The sequence below is a fragment of the Ceratotherium simum genome, chromosome 32 (genome assembly GCF_057802395.1).
Source record: "Ceratotherium simum simum isolate JZ-2026a chromosome 32, ASM5780239v1, whole genome shotgun sequence".
Classification (NCBI taxonomy): Eukaryota; Metazoa; Chordata; class Mammalia; order Perissodactyla; family Rhinocerotidae; genus Ceratotherium; species Ceratotherium simum.
In genome coordinates this window covers 11,017,085-11,034,252 of record NC_141931.1, presented here as the reverse complement: position 1 = coordinate 11,034,252, position 17,168 = coordinate 11,017,085, and the positions used below count along the sequence as shown (strand labels likewise).

The 17,168-nt window shown below is 44.1% G+C and overlaps 1 protein-coding gene across 14 annotated transcripts in view; it reads left to right on the top strand.

Moving 5' to 3' along the window:
• Positions 1 to 17,168, top strand: part of KIAA1217 (KIAA1217 ortholog) — a 293,162-nt gene that overhangs the window by 261,833 nt on the left and 14,161 nt on the right. For all 14 annotated transcript variants that reach the window (XM_087420742.1, XM_087420738.1, XM_087420739.1 and 11 more), the window contains 5 exons: positions 2,079 to 2,254; positions 7,255 to 7,385; positions 7,926 to 8,073; positions 11,147 to 11,594; positions 14,867 to 15,050. In XM_087420742.1, coding sequence (XP_087276868.1) covers positions 2,079 to 2,254; positions 7,255 to 7,385; positions 7,926 to 8,073; positions 11,147 to 11,594; positions 14,867 to 15,050 — 1,087 coding nt within the window. The remainder of the gene's footprint in view (positions 1 to 2,078; positions 2,255 to 7,254; positions 7,386 to 7,925; positions 8,074 to 11,146; positions 11,595 to 14,866; positions 15,051 to 17,168) is intronic.

Here is a 17,168-nt window from a genome sequence, read left to right as displayed (position 1 = left end):
CATACCATTTTGATAGCAGGCAGTGTTGCTGTGTGTATTGAACAACAACTGCAGTCAGAGCAAGAAAGGGAATTAGCGCTGACCCCAGGGTCACTCCATATTTCTACCATCTAGGAAAGAATTTTGGATTCTCCATTGTCTGTTATTACTGACATTACTGCTTAATTCATGCATTCAACACATACCTACTGAATGCCTGCTATGTGCCAGGCACTGTGTCCTGGAGACTCTGTGGAGAGCAGAAATTAACCAGGTGGAGGGAATGGCATGTGCAAAGTCCCTGTGGCAGAAAGGAGCTTGGCCAGTCAGAAGAACTAAAAGGATGTTCATGTGGCCTCAGCAGACAGTGTAGGTGCATGCAGTGTGAGGAGGCTGGCAATGTAGGAAAGGACCAGACTGCCCTACACCTTGTGAGCAGAGCTGCAGCTGCAGAGAGCATAGGAGGAAGTTGACCTCTGTGTGTTGTCTGCAAACATGGTGCCTTTCAGCAATATACTGACTGACTCTTTTGAAGACCACAATAAAAAGACATTATTAGCAAAAGCAGTGAGAACATGATCATGAGTCATATAGAGGAGGTTACCCAAGAGTAGCACATTTTATTTGGTTCCCTCCCAGACGAAACCACAGGCTCCACCCCCAGCGTTATGCTCCCTGATAACAATAGCTGGTATGTACTGAGAGCCGGGTTTGTGCCAAGCATAACGAATCTCCATTACCAGCCTGTGGGATATGAACTATTACCCTTTTATGGATAGACACAGAGATTAACAACTTGCCCACAGCCACACAGCTACCAAGTGGTAAAACTAGTAATTGAACCCAGGCAGGGTCTCTCTGGATGGCCGGTTGATCGTTGTGCCGTGCTGTTGTTGGAACATGATGGTGGCTCTGCTCGTGGCTCATGTTGAAATGTTTTATCTTTATTCAGAGAAAAGGGAAGCCATGATGAGGTTTCCAGCGGGTGGTAACATGGTCAGATGGCATTTCCCCTCAATTTGTACAGATAATAGACAGTTGACTAAGATATCACTCCAATGAGGTGACCTACAGTAGTTGTAGAACGGTCCACAAAACCAGAAAACAAAGGAAACAATAACAACTCATTGAAATTTCAGGGGAACTTTGGGGATAGTATAATAGGTGTAATATAATTACTGTTTTGGAGGCTGATTGAATGAATTCACTGGATGTATGTGCTGTCAGAAAATTGTCTGGCCCCAGGGAAATACTTAACACATTCTTGGAAACAGGACTCAAGTGTTTGACTAGATTCTTGTGAAGCCTGGGTGCAAATTTGCATATCCCATACTCTCTAGGGTGAGAAAGAAGAGTGCTCTGAAAACTCTGGAAATTGTGATCTTATGTATGCAAGTGGCCCAGGTATAGTCCAGGAAAGTAGTAAATTTCCATGAGATTTGGACTCATCTGGAATCATTATCATTGGCACCATCAACATCAGGTCCTGGGATTACAGGGTATTTGGTATGTGGACCCATATAAACAAGAGGGACACAGATTCTCTTTTAACTAATATGCTGAAATAGTCCATAGCCAAATCAACTTTTGTTGAGTAGCTACTGTATACCAAACGGTATCTCATTTAATCCTCAGAGTAGCCCAGCCCAGGGAAGTGAATCCCCATCCTTAGAGATAAGAAAATGGAGACCAAGAGAGTCTAAGTAACGTGCCCAGAGTCTCACAGTAGCAGGGAGAAGATTTAGGGTTTGATCCAAAGTCTGCCTGGCTCCAAAACTGGTGCTCTTGGCTGCTCCTGATAAAAAGATGTCAGTGGGGGGTTTATGCCTGTTGTCCGTGATGCTCTGACCAGAGTGTAGAAAGGATCCAATTTTTTGCAGACACAGACTTGAAAGTCTGGTTGTCAGTTGGCCGCTAAAACTCAGACACCGGCTGAGTATTACATACAGTTATTGCTCCCTTCCCTTTCTCATTGAAATGAAGAAAGAGTCAGCTGTGGGGCTGTTTATCCAAACCCACGGCTGAAGGCTGCCAGGAATTCACTCGCCGCAATGTCCGTCAGGCAGAGCTAATTGAGGTTGAGTTCTTCTGTTCAACAGCTGCAGAACCAGGAGCTGCTGAGGGCGATGATGAAGAAGGCTGAGCTGGAGATCAGTGGCAAAGTGATTGAAACGATGAAGAGACTGGAGGATCCCGTGCAACGACAGCGCGTCCTGGTGGAGCAAGAGAGACAAAAATACCTGCGTGAGGAGGAGAGGATCGTCAAGAAGTTATGGTGAGTGCCTGGCACTGGCTGCGTGTTTAGCTGTTTAACCTGCAAGGTAATGTGTCTTTGCCAATGAGGAGGCCCTTTCTCGGTGGTGTTCCCTCCCTGTCTCTTTATTGAGCACCTACTGTGTACAAGTTAGCGTTCTGCTGGTTCTGGGTATCCAAGGACACTTAGCACCCCTGCATCCAGGCTCAAAGAATTCAGCAATCCTCAGGTGCCTTAAGCTAGTCTCTTTAAAAGTTGGAGCACCACACTCTTTTGTGGGCTCAGGAACATAAAATTAAAAGGAGCAAATGGCAAAACCCAATGGTAAAATGGGAAGTCTGCATTTAATCTCAATAAATTAAAACTAATAGCCAAAATAACACAGCACTAAAATTATCATCCTATTATTCAACTTTAGTTAAAATTGTGAAAGAAAAATTTAAATGTAAAGGATGTCCGATCCAGAATGAAAGATGCTTCTTTGAACGTTCCTCATCTTATAAAGTTCTTATTGAAAGCATCTATCAAGTCCCACTATTGAAATGAGCAGAGTTTTATTACTTCCCAGCCCCTGGGGCAGGCAATCTTTTATGTTAATGTATGTTTTGTTATGCAATGAAGATTTATCATAGAACTATTTCACCTTTCAGTATAATGAATAATTTTTGTGGGTTCTTCTAGTGTTGGTAATTCTTTTGTTTCTTGGAAAGCTCGAATCTCCCAAATTGGGATTGTAAGGGAGCAACTTTCAAATTCTTCTCATGACCAGAATCACCAGAAGTTTCCATCATGGAAAGTGTTGTTTTCTATCATCTATCTGGTATCTGAGCTGTAGTTTATATCACTTCAGGTGCCAACCCAATGTGTGTTAAAATTACAATGTTCCTCAGTAGCAGTCTAGAGAAAAAAATTCAATTTGAGTTATTATTTTCCTAAAAAATTACATTTGACCACTGTTCGACATCTCAAAATAGCTTCTAAAATTTTATTTGGCTCATGAATTTATAGACAGTTAATCACCCACCATGAGGTAATAAGGCTATTATTTGTCTGAAATGTTTTTGTGACAGGCCAGTTGTCTAAAACTAGGTCTCAAGATTCTTCTTGAAAACTTCTTTAAAAATATATACCCTTTTAATAATATTTTTATAAATTTTCCAATTAAATTATGAAAAAGTACATTTCATTCCTTTGAAAGTTGTGATTATTGGTTAGCTGAGATAACTCTTGCTTCTGGCCCAGAAAAGGCATCTTTAAGCTCAATAGTATCCCAAGACTGTAGCCCAGTATAGGAATGAAAAGGAAGGGGAGTTGGATAAACATGTCATGAGAGGATTTTATCTGGTCAGCTTAGTGGGATGGCCACACATGAATAAGATGTGCACAGGGCCCCTTGAGGATCTAGCAAAGCAGAACTTATGAATATGCATATAGCACAAAACAGGTGATTTACAGGTGCCAGGTGATCCTACACAAAGGAGAGATTGCTTCTGGCCTCAGGGATCAGGAAGACTTAAACTGAAATAGGTTATTCTTCATATGCCCCCAGGCTACGCACAGTGCCATGCGTAGTAGGGTCTCACAAATGGTTTATTAGACTGAACTGAGATGGCCTTGCAGACAGGTGGGACTTCATCAGTGGAGACTACAGAGTGGGGCTTCCCAGGCAGAGGAACCCTGCGAACTAACAAGACTCGGGACCAGGAAGGTGCAGGATGTCCTTGGAGAATTGGGGGTAGTCCAGTTTGGTGGGAGAGTTGGGTACAAGATACTAATCATGTCTCGTATTTGGGTTGCGCCATTTGCATTTGCATGGTACCCACCCATATCTTAGACCATACTTGTGCCCTGCACGCCTGCTTGATGTCTGTCTGGCCTGGTTACCAAGATGGGAAGATCATGTAACAGAAACCTGGATTTCTGGCTTTTCATGAAAGTTCTTGGGTCCAACCCCAGATTCAGAATTTCTCTGGAGGGAGCTTAGGAGTGTGCATTTTACAAAGGTACAGAGGAGATTCTGAAGCATCTTCCCCTTTAAGAGTTACTGCCTGTCCTGATGAGGAGGTCACTGAAGCTTTTTATCAAGGAAGTAGCAAAGTCAGAGCTGTATTTCAGATAGGTCCTTCCAGCGATCATGTCGGGACTGACTGAGGGGGGAAAGATTGGCGTCAGGGAAACCATATTGGAAAGGACTAGAACAGTCCAGACAGAAGTCAGTAAAGCCTGACTCAAGTAGTAGAAATTGGAATGGGAAAAGGAGTCAAATGCAAAATGGACTGATTGGATGGATCAGAGTGGTAAGACAGAGCGGGTTACAAAAGACAGCTGGGAATTTCAACTCTGAAACATTAGGAAAAAAATACTATCTTCCCTCAACCTCTCTTTCCCCCTCCCCCCCTCCATCCTCCTAGTCCTCTTCCTCTCCTCCCCTTGCCTTTCTCCTTCCACACACAGACACACACACACTCACACACACTGGAAATTAAGTTCCCTTGGGGATCGTGATAAGTTGCTGGTGAGCTATTCAGATGGTAGAGAAATGAAATTTGGGTCTACAACTACGGAGAGAAATTGGATCAAGATAATTTCTCTTTGGTAGGTTTCTACATGGAAATAATAGTTAGGCTTCTAATAACAGTCAGATGAACTATATTTCAACAAATTAATGCTTTCTTTTTAACTAAGGTAGAATGAAAAGCAACTTCAACAAATAGAATGGATTTACCTATAAACCCTAGCATCTGTGAACATCTGACATTCTTTTGAGCAGACTTCATATCTCAAAAGTCATATTGATTACTATAATATTGAAAATTTACTCTTAGTATTCATTTTAGCTCTATGGTCTCTTTTACATTTTTTTTTTTTTTGGTGAGGAAGATTAGCTCTCAGCTAACATCTGTTGCCAATCTTCCTCTTTTTGCTGAGGAAGACTGGCCCTGAGCTAACATCTGTGCCCATCTTCCTCTACTTTACATGGGACGCCGCCACAGCATGGCTTGACAAGTGGTGCGCCGGTCCGCGACCGGGATCCGAGCCTGCAAACCCTGGGCCACCAAAACGGAGCGCGTGCGCTTAGCCACCACTGGGCCAGCCCCTCTTTTACATTTTGAATGAACAAATTTTATTTGAATGCTTTATCTATAATAGATATCATAAACATATGAATAGAGGTGACATTGTTGTGTACAGTAATATCAGTACACATTTGTGTTATGTTCCATGATCAATAAAGGAAAAGCTGTGACATTTAAGCATCTCCTGTGTGCAGGGTTATGAAATCCAAGTGCCACATTGTGCAGAAGATTAAAATAGAATTTTAGGCAGACTGACTTTGGATCAGATGACAGCTCCTTGGAATATTAATTGCGACCTGGCAGGCCTGTGGGTTGTTAATGGAATCATGATAAATTTGGGTCTTAGCTTTTCCATCAAAGCTTAGAAGGATTGGACAGTGTGTCCAGTCTACACACTAAAGTAATTCTGTTTGGTTACGAAATGGAAAAGAACTTTTTCCATACAGAGTTACTATACTTAGAGCTCTTCTGAGAGACGGCCCACATTCTCTCCACCTCAGGGATGCGGTAGCTATAGGAAGTTTACTGTGGGCAGGGTCACCTAACACTGGGTGCCTTTCCATAGTTTGCAGATGTGGACAACGAGCAAATGAGGCTGTCCCTTTTGGTCCTGAAGCTGCATCATTTCATCTGAAGGGGTCATAGGCAATTATGGTCCATTTTCCATAACAGAATGAAAGCATCAAAAACTCCATCCCTCTTCTTGAAGGTGGAGGTATCTGTTGTTCGCCTCCTGGTCCTTGTTGAACATATGTGATGTCCTGCCTGACTCCGCAGCTGCCATGCCATCCATAGTTCCATCCGCTTGCCCACCTAGTGTGGAGGGTCTTGGTGGGCCGTCTTTTTGCAGAGACACTGTGCCTCTTTTCACACTGCCTGCTCCACAGCCATGGCTCCAGCATGTGGAATAGCTGTTCACTTACTGCCACCTAGTGGTTCTTCCTCTCTCAAAGTTCTTTTCCCGTTTCTTTAAGAGAGGTTTTCTGTTGTCAGATTTACAGGTGAACTGAAATAATATAAACGTGCGTTTAGGATGGGGTTATTAATGTGCCCAGGAGACAGGATGTTGTTGTTGGTTTGTCTGTTTGGTTGGTTGGTTGGTTTTTTGAAGTGGAAAATCTTAATTTAGTGCTGTTGGAACTGGCAGTATCCTAAGGAATGTGTGTGTGTGTATGAGAGAGAGAACCACACACACACACACACACACACACACACACACCCAGAAATCAGACCTGTGATCATTTTTTCTCTTTGTAGATTGGAGAGGAAAGTCAATCCTTATTGATGGGACAATTGGTATAAAACAGAGATTCTCGGTCAGGGGCAAGCTTGCTCCCCTCCCCTTCTCTCCTCTCCCCCAGGGACATTTACCAATATCTGGAGACATTCTTGTTTGTCACAAGTTGGGGGAGGGTGCTGCTGGCATCTAGTGGGTAGAGGGCAGGGATGCTGCTAAACATCCTACAATGCTCAGGACAGGCCCCTACAAGAAAGAATTATCCAGTGCAAAATGTCAAGTTCCAAGGTTGAGAAGCCTGATATAAACCAGTCCTGGCTCCTTGTTTTGCTCCCCTGCAGCATGCACACTCTCTCTCTCTCCTCTGTCACATCACAAAATGCACAGGCCCCTCCTTAGTTGGCATCAGCACCACTGAAAATGCAGAGTGGGTCCTCTGTCAGCCAGCCACCATCTTCCCTCTGGCCAACCTGGGCCTCCCCGTGATCAGGCTCTGGGAAAATCTTGCACCTGCCTTACACCTCAGAATGTTTCAAGCCAAACCAAGCTACTCTTCTAAGATGTGCTGCCACCATCTCAGTGGAAGGCGAGGGGTGGGGCTGGGACACAGTACACAGAGGGGGCCCAGGTGAGCCCTTGCTACCACACCTGTCCTTTTTGAGGGCCTCCGTGTTCACTCCCATCTACTGGTCTGCTTGCTCCCCCAGTGAGCTCGAAGACTTCGTTGAAGACTTGAAGAAGGACTCCACATCGGCTGGCCGAGTAGTTACTCTAAAAGACGTGGAAGATGGGGCTTTCCTCCTGCGACAGGTGGGAGAAGCTGTAGCTACCCTGAAAGGTGAGCTTCCTCCTTAAAGGGAGAAGTTTGAAGTGTGTTTTCTGGGGTGTTTAAAAATCTGTCAAATAGCAAAGGATGTATTCGCACATGCATGCATATTTTCATCAAACACCTGTGTGTGTCAGGCACCGTTCTAGGCACTAGGGATACATCACTGAACAGAACAGGCAAACATCCCTGTCTCCTTGGATGTGTCGTAGTGAGTGCTGTAAGATTTAGGACCAAATGATGCTGATGACAGTTTCTGTTGTCTGGGCTCTTACAGTGCACCAGGGCACCTGTGCCAAATTCATTAAAGACAGCCCTAAGGGACGGTTGACCTTATCCCAAATGCCCAGGCAGGACATGAGGCCTAGAGCTCTGCCCTTGCCCAAGGTCACTGAACCCAGTTCTGTCTGACCTTGTCTGCCTCCTGAAGATACATGAACTGTGGCTGATGAAGCCCATGCTTCTCAACCCTATTCCCTGTTGGGGTGCGGGATGGGGGCTTGCCATTCTGGCTTTTTCTCCTACAACTCACCAGCTGCTCTCTGCCTGCAGGAGAATTTCCAACTTTACAAAACAAGATGCGAGCCATCCTGCGCATAGAAGTAGAGGCCGTGCGGTTTCTGAAGGAAGAGCCACACAGGCTGGATAGTCTCCTACAGAGAGTGCGGGGTATGACCGACACCCTGACCATGTTACGGAGGTGAGCAGGCTTCCTGAGGGGCATCAGGTGTAGGGGGATGTGCTGGGAAGGTTGGGGGTCAAGGTTTTGGACTCTCAGGCTTCCTCTGTGCTCCTGGGACCTGTCTCCATTTTCGTGACGTATCACGTCTTATTTCCAGTCTTCTGAGTTGGATATTCTATTGCCATAATGCTCGAGGTCCTGATTCTTCAGCACAGGCTTGCTGTGTTTGGCACATCCTAGGGCTTAAAATAAGTAAACACAGTAAACATTTAAAAAAAAAATCGTTTGAAGGTGGTTCTTTTTAATAACATTTTGAAGTTAAAAAATGGATCAAAATATTTTATTAGCCTCCTTCACGTCAGGGGCATAGATGACTTCAGTTAGAAGAAAGTGAGTAGAAATAAAGTCTTTCTTGAATTATCTACTGAAAGAGTATCTACCTAGAAAAGAGAAATGCACCCCCTTGAGTGGCATGGGCCAGTCACCCTTACCGAGGATATGCCTGCCCATAAAAGAGGGTCACAGTGGAGGTTTGGGGAGTTTCCCTGCAGGTCGGAGATGGGGCTGGGGTGTGAACCGACAGTCTGACTCCAGAATTGTTGTGGCTCTGATCTCACAGCCAGGCAGGCAGTAACATTTGGGCTTTCTCTGTGTTCCAGCCCTGGTGTTGGGTGTTAAGAATATAGTAATTAACAAGACACATAGGACCCCTGCCCTTACAAAAAATTCCCCTCTCACATGGGAAATAGACACAACTACCCCAAATAAACCACTTCCCAACAGTGGCAGTTCCTGAGTGTTCACTGATTTAATAGAACCAGGAAATTGCAGAGACGTTACCCTTCAAATCTCAGACCAGATTTGAGAGCAAGTCACAAACAGAAGTGACATATAGAAAACTTTCTTATATTTTAATCACTAACTATGATCATTTGATCAAATTTGTAAGAGAAATATATTAAATGTGCAGTTGACTTTTAGATGAATTATTAACCATAAGGAGCAAGTGAGATTTTTCTAGTAATGAATGACCAGAAGAAAGAGCCTCTTTTGAGATGATAACACTACAAAGCAGCCATATAATCACCTACATAAGTTCCAGGATGCCAGAGGAATTCTGAATTAAAACAACAATGGCCTCCTCCTGCAGAGATCACATCTGACTGGGTACAGGAAAAAATTGTACCTGAGTTACATTTTCTCATAGATTCACTCATTTTAAATTGACGGAGTGAACTTTTTCTTCCAGTAGGATAAAAATCAGTTAAAAGAGTTCTTCATTAAGCTCCTACCTACATGAGGTAACCCATCTGCAAAGCCTAAAACAAACCATCCTTATCAAGTGGAAATAGATAGCAGGCTGGCAGGTAACACCGCCTCGTTCCCTCCTCTTCCCTGAAAAACAATTAAAAGAAATTTTTAGAGCTGCACAGAGTGATGCAGCTCAGCATTTGTCTTATCTCCAGGGAATGCAGGTTCTAAAAACAAGATGGGATTGTATGTTTTAAATGGTATAGGATTTTTTGTCCCATAAACGTTCAGTGGTTAGAATGGTAGATAAAACCAGTTAAGTAACTTTGAAATAAAAATAAAGGAAATTTTAGCTGCCATCAGGCTGCCCATCACAAGCCTTTATATTATTAACTTTTCCTGGTATCTTTTGTGTATAACATGCTATACTCAGCACTGTGGAAGACATAAGGAAGAAGGTAGGAATACGCACGCCCCCAAGGACACGCATATGTCCTAATGCCACTGTGAGAAGTTAAAGCAGGTGACAGTCACAGTTCAGAGCAACTTCGCGGCTTGGGACGATGCTGAAGTGGTTTGGTACATGTTGAATTTGAGGAGCTGGAAGGATATCCAAACAGAGCTGCCTGCTAGGCGCTTAGAAATGTGGACTGAAGTTCAAGAAAGAGTTAGAGGGGGGTCCCTCCTAACTTGGAGGGAGGCTGGGAGGGAGGGAGAGAGAGAGGGAGAGAGAAATTTAGAATTGGAAGTCACCTTCGTGAAGAATTGGAAGTCACTTTATTGAAAATGGAGGAGATGGCATGATAGAATGGGCGGGGGAGGGAACAGATCATTGGGGATTGAAGGGACACGGTAGATAAAGTTAACAGCAAAAGAAACAGAGAAGTGACTAGCAGAGGAGCGTCGTAGAATACCATGTCCTTTCTCAGTCAAAAAAAAAGAGTATTTTAGTAAGGGAATGAGTGACTAAAAATTATGAGTGAAGTACCATGTTTGACACTGTCTTACATGTAACTACGTTGATCCTAATGACAACCCCTGAAGAAGGCATTGGAAGGCATTGTCATCATCATCATCATCATCATTACATTCTGGAGAAAAGTATCTGAGGTTCAGAAAGGTGAAGTTCCTGACATTCTGTAGCTAGAACACAGTAGGACTGATATTCAGACACAAGTCTGTGTGACCCCAAAGGCCACGTCTTTTCCACTGCACCAAGGGTGGAGATGGACAAATAGCATCAAATGACCCAAAAAGCAGAGGACCATAAGGATTAACCCAGCTGTTCGATTAGGAGTCACTGCTGACCTTGCAGCAAGGCTTGATTAAGTCCAGGTGGGGAAGGCAGATGGCACCAGGCTGAGCTACAGAAAGAGCAGGCAGAAGGAACTAGAATATAAGCTACCCGCCCAAGGTGTTTGGCAGTGAAAGGAGGAGAGTTTAGGAAGCTTTTGGGGTTAGAGCTGAGCATCTTGAGAGCTGTCCAGGCCAGGCTCAGGTGGAGGAGATATCGTTAGACTCGTGTTCACTTCATGCCACCCCCACCCAAACAGTGATGGAATCTCGTCAGTTTGGGCACAACAGTCTGGTGGAAAGGGAAAGACAGACCATCTCCTGAGGAAAGGACTGAGTAAGCAGCTGCCAGAGATAACTAGGAGGCAATTCAAGGGCTTTAGGAAGTTGCTATGGAAACCCTCAACCCTGAGGGTTTTAGAATGTTTTAATTTTGCAGCAAAATCTTGCCTGGCTTTGGAATGACACAGCATTCAAATACACTGTAATAATAAAATGAAAGTTACCTATTTTAAAAGTTAATGCTGCTGTGCATGGTTTCTCCCAGACATGTCACCGATGGGCTCTTGAAAGGTACAGATGCAGCCCAGGCCGCACAGTATGTCGCTATGGAAAAGGCCACTGCCGCAGAAGTCCTGAAGACCCAGGAGGAGGCACTCCACACCCCAGGCCAGCCCCTCCGTGGCACGGGAGTCCCGGGCGACATGAAGTCAGAAGTGGTGCCCTTGATGGTTCACCATGCCCAGAGCTCTCCCGTGGTCATCCAGACCTCCCAGCTCTCCTCGGCCCTGCTGAACCCTGCGCAGCACTTACCTGGGGGGACTGGTCCTCACCCTGCCAGCTCTCCAACTGTCACTCAGGAAGTGACCTCTGCTCTGCAGTCGGCACAGGCTCCTCAGTCCCCACAGACGCCCATGAACGGTTCCACCATGCAGAGCTTGTTCATTGAGGAAATCCACAGCGTGAGTGCCAAGAACAGGGCGGTGTCTATTGAGGTAGAGTCCTATTTCCATTTTTCATAACCCCATAAAGGAGTGTAACACGTGGTCCTTTCCCTCAAAGAGCTTACAGTCTGGTTATAGAGATAATACATGTAAGTGTCAAAGATATATTTCTACCAAAGATGGATGGATAGATATGTCTATCGGAAAGACAGATTTTTTTTAAACTACAAATGGGTTTCAATGGCCAGATTAAGAGAAAGGTCATTAGATTTCAGAGAAAGATAAGGATACCTAACCTGTAGGTAGGTGAGACAGTGGTGTGCTGGTTAAGTATTTAACAAGTGGCTCTCTGGTGGAAAAAGCCCTGATTTGTAGCATTTGCCAATTTCCATGAAGACTCCCACTGTTGCTGATTTTGAGTTACAACATGACATCACTGAACAAGCAGTTAGGAAGAAATGTGACAATCAGCTCTTCTAAGCCAGTGCGTGCTGGCTCAGCCACACCACTGGTGAATGCAGGCCTGGGGAGGGTTTGCCACTGATCTTGAAAAATAAGTAGAATCTGGGTAAGCAGAGAAGAGTGGTGAGGGCATTCTAGGATAGAGGAATGCTGGAGCAAAGGCTGGGGCCGTGAGTAACCTGTGTAACTTGAACAAGAAAGAGGAGATAAGGCTGACAAAACAGGCTGAAAACCAAGATGTCTAAAGTTTACTGTGTAGACATCAGAGAGATGCTGCAGCTTGGACCAGTGATAAAAAAAAATGGCATCTTCAGGAAATTAATCTGGAATAGTACAGAACTGACTCAGGTGGTGGGTCTAGGATTAAGGGAGCTGGGTGGGAAGTTCTTACAGTAGTCTCAGAATGAAAGGCAGAGGCCGTCACAATGGAAAGAGAAAGCTAGGTCTTGAGGTCACACAACATAGAGAGAAAACATGCTATGTTTTTAAATATCTTTTTTTATCATGCGTGGTATCAATGCTCAGATAACACATTTGCTTCCCTAGCTCTCTCCTTGCTCTTACCCCACATTTCCCCTACTCCTTACCCTATCCCCAGCAACCTGGTCCTGACCATCCCTGCCTCTCTTGCAAGTCAGCAGTGGATAACTGAGGTTTCAACAGGAAATGACCTCTTAAAACTGCTAAGGCCGCAGTCATGGCTACTGGGCCTCTGAACGCTAGGTAGCTTCTCTATGCTCCAGAGTCAGTACTGTGCCTCTAATCCAAGTCAGCTATTTACAAAGTGTATATCACAGGAGGGGGTGGAAATGTGATTGGCCGATGATGATTCTGTCATATCGTGCCTAGCAGGGTAGGGGAGAAAACTAAAAACACATTTCCTCCTGAGAATTAGTGATCTGCTGCTTGAAACATCCCCATTTTTAAAGGATGTCAGTAGGACAACTCGTTTATTTAACAAATATCTATTGAGAACTCGCTGGACATAGTTATCATTGTTGTGTCTGTTTTGAGTTTTAATGGGAGACTTATGAGTTATCTCTGAAGATGACCTGATCCACAGTAAGGAGGCCGGGGCCTTCCTGCCACCTCTGCCACTGACAAATGGGGTGAGCTTCATTCGCTCAACAAATATTACTGAGCCCCACTACGGCCCAGGCCCTCAGAGACTTGGGGGTAGGGAGTGAACACAAGAGTCAAAGTCTATGCCTTCGAGAAACTTAGCTGCTTGTAGGGAGAGATAGAGAACAAGGATATGTCATAATAAATGCTAGGGAGAAAAATAAAGGAGAGTAAGGATGGCGATAGCCAGCCCTGGTGGTCTGGTGGTTAAGATTCTGCACCCTCACCGCCATGGCCCAGATTCGTTTCCCAGTCAGGGACCCACACCACCTGTCTGTCCATTGTCAGACTGTGGCGGCTGCGTGTTGCTGGGATGCTGAAAGCTCTGCCACCGGTATTTCAAATACCAGCAGGGTCACCCATGGGGGACAGGTTTCAGCAGAGCTTCTGGACTAAGACAGACTAGGAAGAAGGACCTGGCCACCCACTTCTGAAAAAATTGGCCCTGAAAACCCTATGGATAGCAGTGGAGCAGTGTCTGGTAGAGCGCTGGAAGCGAGAGGATGGCACGGAAAGACTGGGCAGGGTTCTGCTCTGCTATAGAGTTGGAATCCACTCCATGGCACTAACAACAAAAGGATGGTGAGGGTGTGGCTCTTATTATATAGAGTGAATCTTGGGCAAGTCCTTCATCTCACTGGGCCCCAGTGTTCTCATGTGTAAAGTGTGCTGATTCCATGATCTCCTGGGCCTTTTCCAAGTCTTACATTATGTTCTTACCTTATGGGCTTCCACTAATCTTGGCGCTAATTTCCACTCCAGCCTCCTGGAATGATTAATGTGCCATCTCAAAATCACAGGAAAATGTTCTTTCAAAAAACGTACAGATATTTTGGGGCCGGCCCGATGGTGTAGTGGTTAAGTTCGCGCGCTCTGCTTCGGTGGCCTGGGGTTTACAGGTTCGGATCCCGGGTGCAGAGAGACACACCGCTTGTCAGGCCATGCTGTGGTGGTGCCCCATGTAAAGTAGAGGAAGATGGGCACGGATGTTAGCCCAGGGCTAATCTTCCACAGCAAAAAAGAGGCGGACTGGCATCGGATGTTAGCTCAGGGCTCATCTTCCTCACACACACACACACACACACATAAATACATAAATAAATAAACAAAGGAACAAATAAATAAATGTACAGGTATTTAAAAATACGTTTTATGGATTTCTCCCTATTGTAAAACTTGGTGGAGCTTAGAGGTCATCTAAATAACCTCCCGTTTTATAAATAAGAAAATTTGACCCAGAGGCTGTGTAGCAATTCTTTGATGGAAGTGGAACGAAGACCTAGGATTCTTCGTTCCTAGTGAGTGTTTGGGGTTTTGTGGCTGTTTGAACATCTCCTCCACAGTGAAAACTCAATTTAGAAAACGAAAACTTGGTCGTGGGATACATACCTTCGAAAGCATTTCTCTGTGTCCCTTTTTATTAGTATTGGTAGAAGTATGGAGTAAGTGCTCAGTAATAATTTAATGAATGAATTTGGGTTTCTGAGCTTGCTTCTCTGTGAACGAATATCCCTTGGGCTTAAATGGCAGCCCATTTAGCTACAGAAGATGGAGCAGACAGCACAAGGGTCGGACTTGTCTGAGGTGCAGAAGTGTCCCTTGGCTTGGAAACTGGAGCGTTATTTCACCAGCGCTTTAAGTGTGTTACACCTCCTCTCACCCCAACATTAAATCTCCAAACTATTAATTAGCTTTTCCCTCCGGTTTTTAAATTTCCTTCACTTACTATTTTCCTTCAGAAAGCAGAAAGGAAATGGGAAGAGAAAAGGCAAAATCTGGACCACTATAACGGGAAAGAGTTTGAGAAGCTCCTAGAAGAAGCTCAGGCCAATATCATGAAGTCCATTCCAAACTTGGAGATGCCACCAGCCTCAGGCCCACAGCCAAAAGGCGATGCTCCAGTGGACAAGCTAGAACTTTCAGGTAAGGTACTGACAGAGCTGTGTAGGCTGGCTGCCCTCAGAGCATTGTGGGGCCACCCACTTAGGCATGTGCTGGCCAACAGGACCAATCGCTCACGTCTTAAGAGTCTTATAAAGTTTTAAAATTAGAAGAACAAATCCTCAGGTGTCCCTAGATTCTCACTACTACTTTTTAACTATAACCATAGCAGGGAAACCGTGTTCTGCATTAGGATACTAGAACAATGCCCAATAAAGTAAAATTTAGATTCCCAGCTTCCACATTCCTTTGAATTTATGACACTTCGCAGTACCAGCTGGGGGAATAAGAGACCTGTGTTTAAAGTAAGAGCCTTTCATATGCTGCTGAAAGAAAACGCTAGCTTTCATGAGCTCCCAGGGGGATATTAGGTCGTAAGGTGAAATTGCATTTTTTTAAATCAAAATTATTAGACTGTATATTTAACCAACTAAACTATGGAATTTAAGCATCAATGCTATAAAATAATAATATAAAATGACTGTTAGAAAATGCAACCTACTAAATTTCCAACCACTTACAAGCTACCTGCCTTATTCTGATCTTAAAATGAGGCACAAAGACATTGTTTTACTTGCAGCCTAATATCTCTCAGAGCCACATTCAATGATGCCTAGTCCAGTAACTAAATTTAATTTGAAAAGGAATTGCCATCTTGACTTGCATATCAAGGAACAGGAAAGTAGATACAATTTAACCACTGTAACATTCTCCTCCTGGGTTTTCAGTTCCCAAAGCTGCTCTAAAACTCCACCCACTGAAACTCTCTCCCTCAGTCTGCTAAGTTTTTCACCTCCTTCCCCACCTGCCAGCTCTATGAGGCCTGTCTAGGGCCCCTGGAGTATCAGGCAGCAAGTGTTCAGAGAGAGGAGGGCCCTGCAAGAGACAGCTCTGCTCTCACAGAGATGGCTTTTCCCCCAAAGTTCTCATGGAGAATTTCTGATGAAGAAAATGATCTACCTCATTATGTTTCTATATGACCTAATTCGGCTCTCCCCAATATTAATTTTGTCAAATAGTCCTTTGATGTCTTACAATTATAAGTAAATTATAAAAAAAATTATAATTGTTCCTTCAAAAATAATAATGTTGCATTTTGTTAATTTACCTCATTTGGGCTTTTTATTCTTTGAGATTCAAAAAATTTTGCAGAAATTATTTTTTAAATTACTCCCCCAAGCATTTTTAATCAGTTAAAATGTTCTTGTTGTTGTTTTATTTATTTATTTTTTAATACATCACCTAATTTTTTGTCAGAGTCCACTAATGTACAGGACACCAGAAATGTGTAAGGGTTATCATGCATTATCTGTAACTGTTGGTTTCTATTACTTTTATTTATTTGTCGTGGATTGTTATTAGTTTTATTTATTTTTGTTTACCAACAAGGTAAAATTCTAAGCTTGGAGTTTTAAAAACTATTTGTATTTCCTCTTGTGTGAATTGTCTGACTACTTAAATAATGGGGAAGCATGGATAGCTCCCAAAAATCTATGGAAAATTTGGGGATTGTGGCCTCAGTCAATGTTAAAGGAAAATTATTCACCAGGACATTTGTTAAAAACAGCAAGGAAGACTTTTTTCAAGACTATTGCAATGGGGGAGAGAAACTGAACTCAGCTCAGAATATAGTGCATCGAGGGAAGGGGGATTCTGGCTAAAGGCAGGCCAAGGACTTAGGTATCAGGGTGGGGAATGAAGTGTAGTGGAGAAGAGGGCTCAGAGGAGCCTGACTAAAGTTGGTCAAGGAGGGAGTGTTTGTCATTACACAGGAGAGGAGAGACTCGGGCTATCTCCAGGGCCAGTCCCTGGATGACCCAAAGCTGAGGCGACCATCCTGAGGCGCGGCTGCTGGCGTGGGAACCAGCCACATGGTCTGATGCTGCTGGATCCCTGTATCCCACATCCTCATGTGTGAGACAGGAACCGTCCACTACAAATAATCCCTAGCATTTCACCCCGATGATTTACCCTCGTTTTCATTCCAACTTTAAGAGGAAACTCCTCAAGTGTCTCCTCTGAACAACTCTGTCTGGGTTGCTCAGAAAAGACAAACACACTCCAGGCAGGCCAGGCCATGTCCCTAGAGAGCATTGGGAC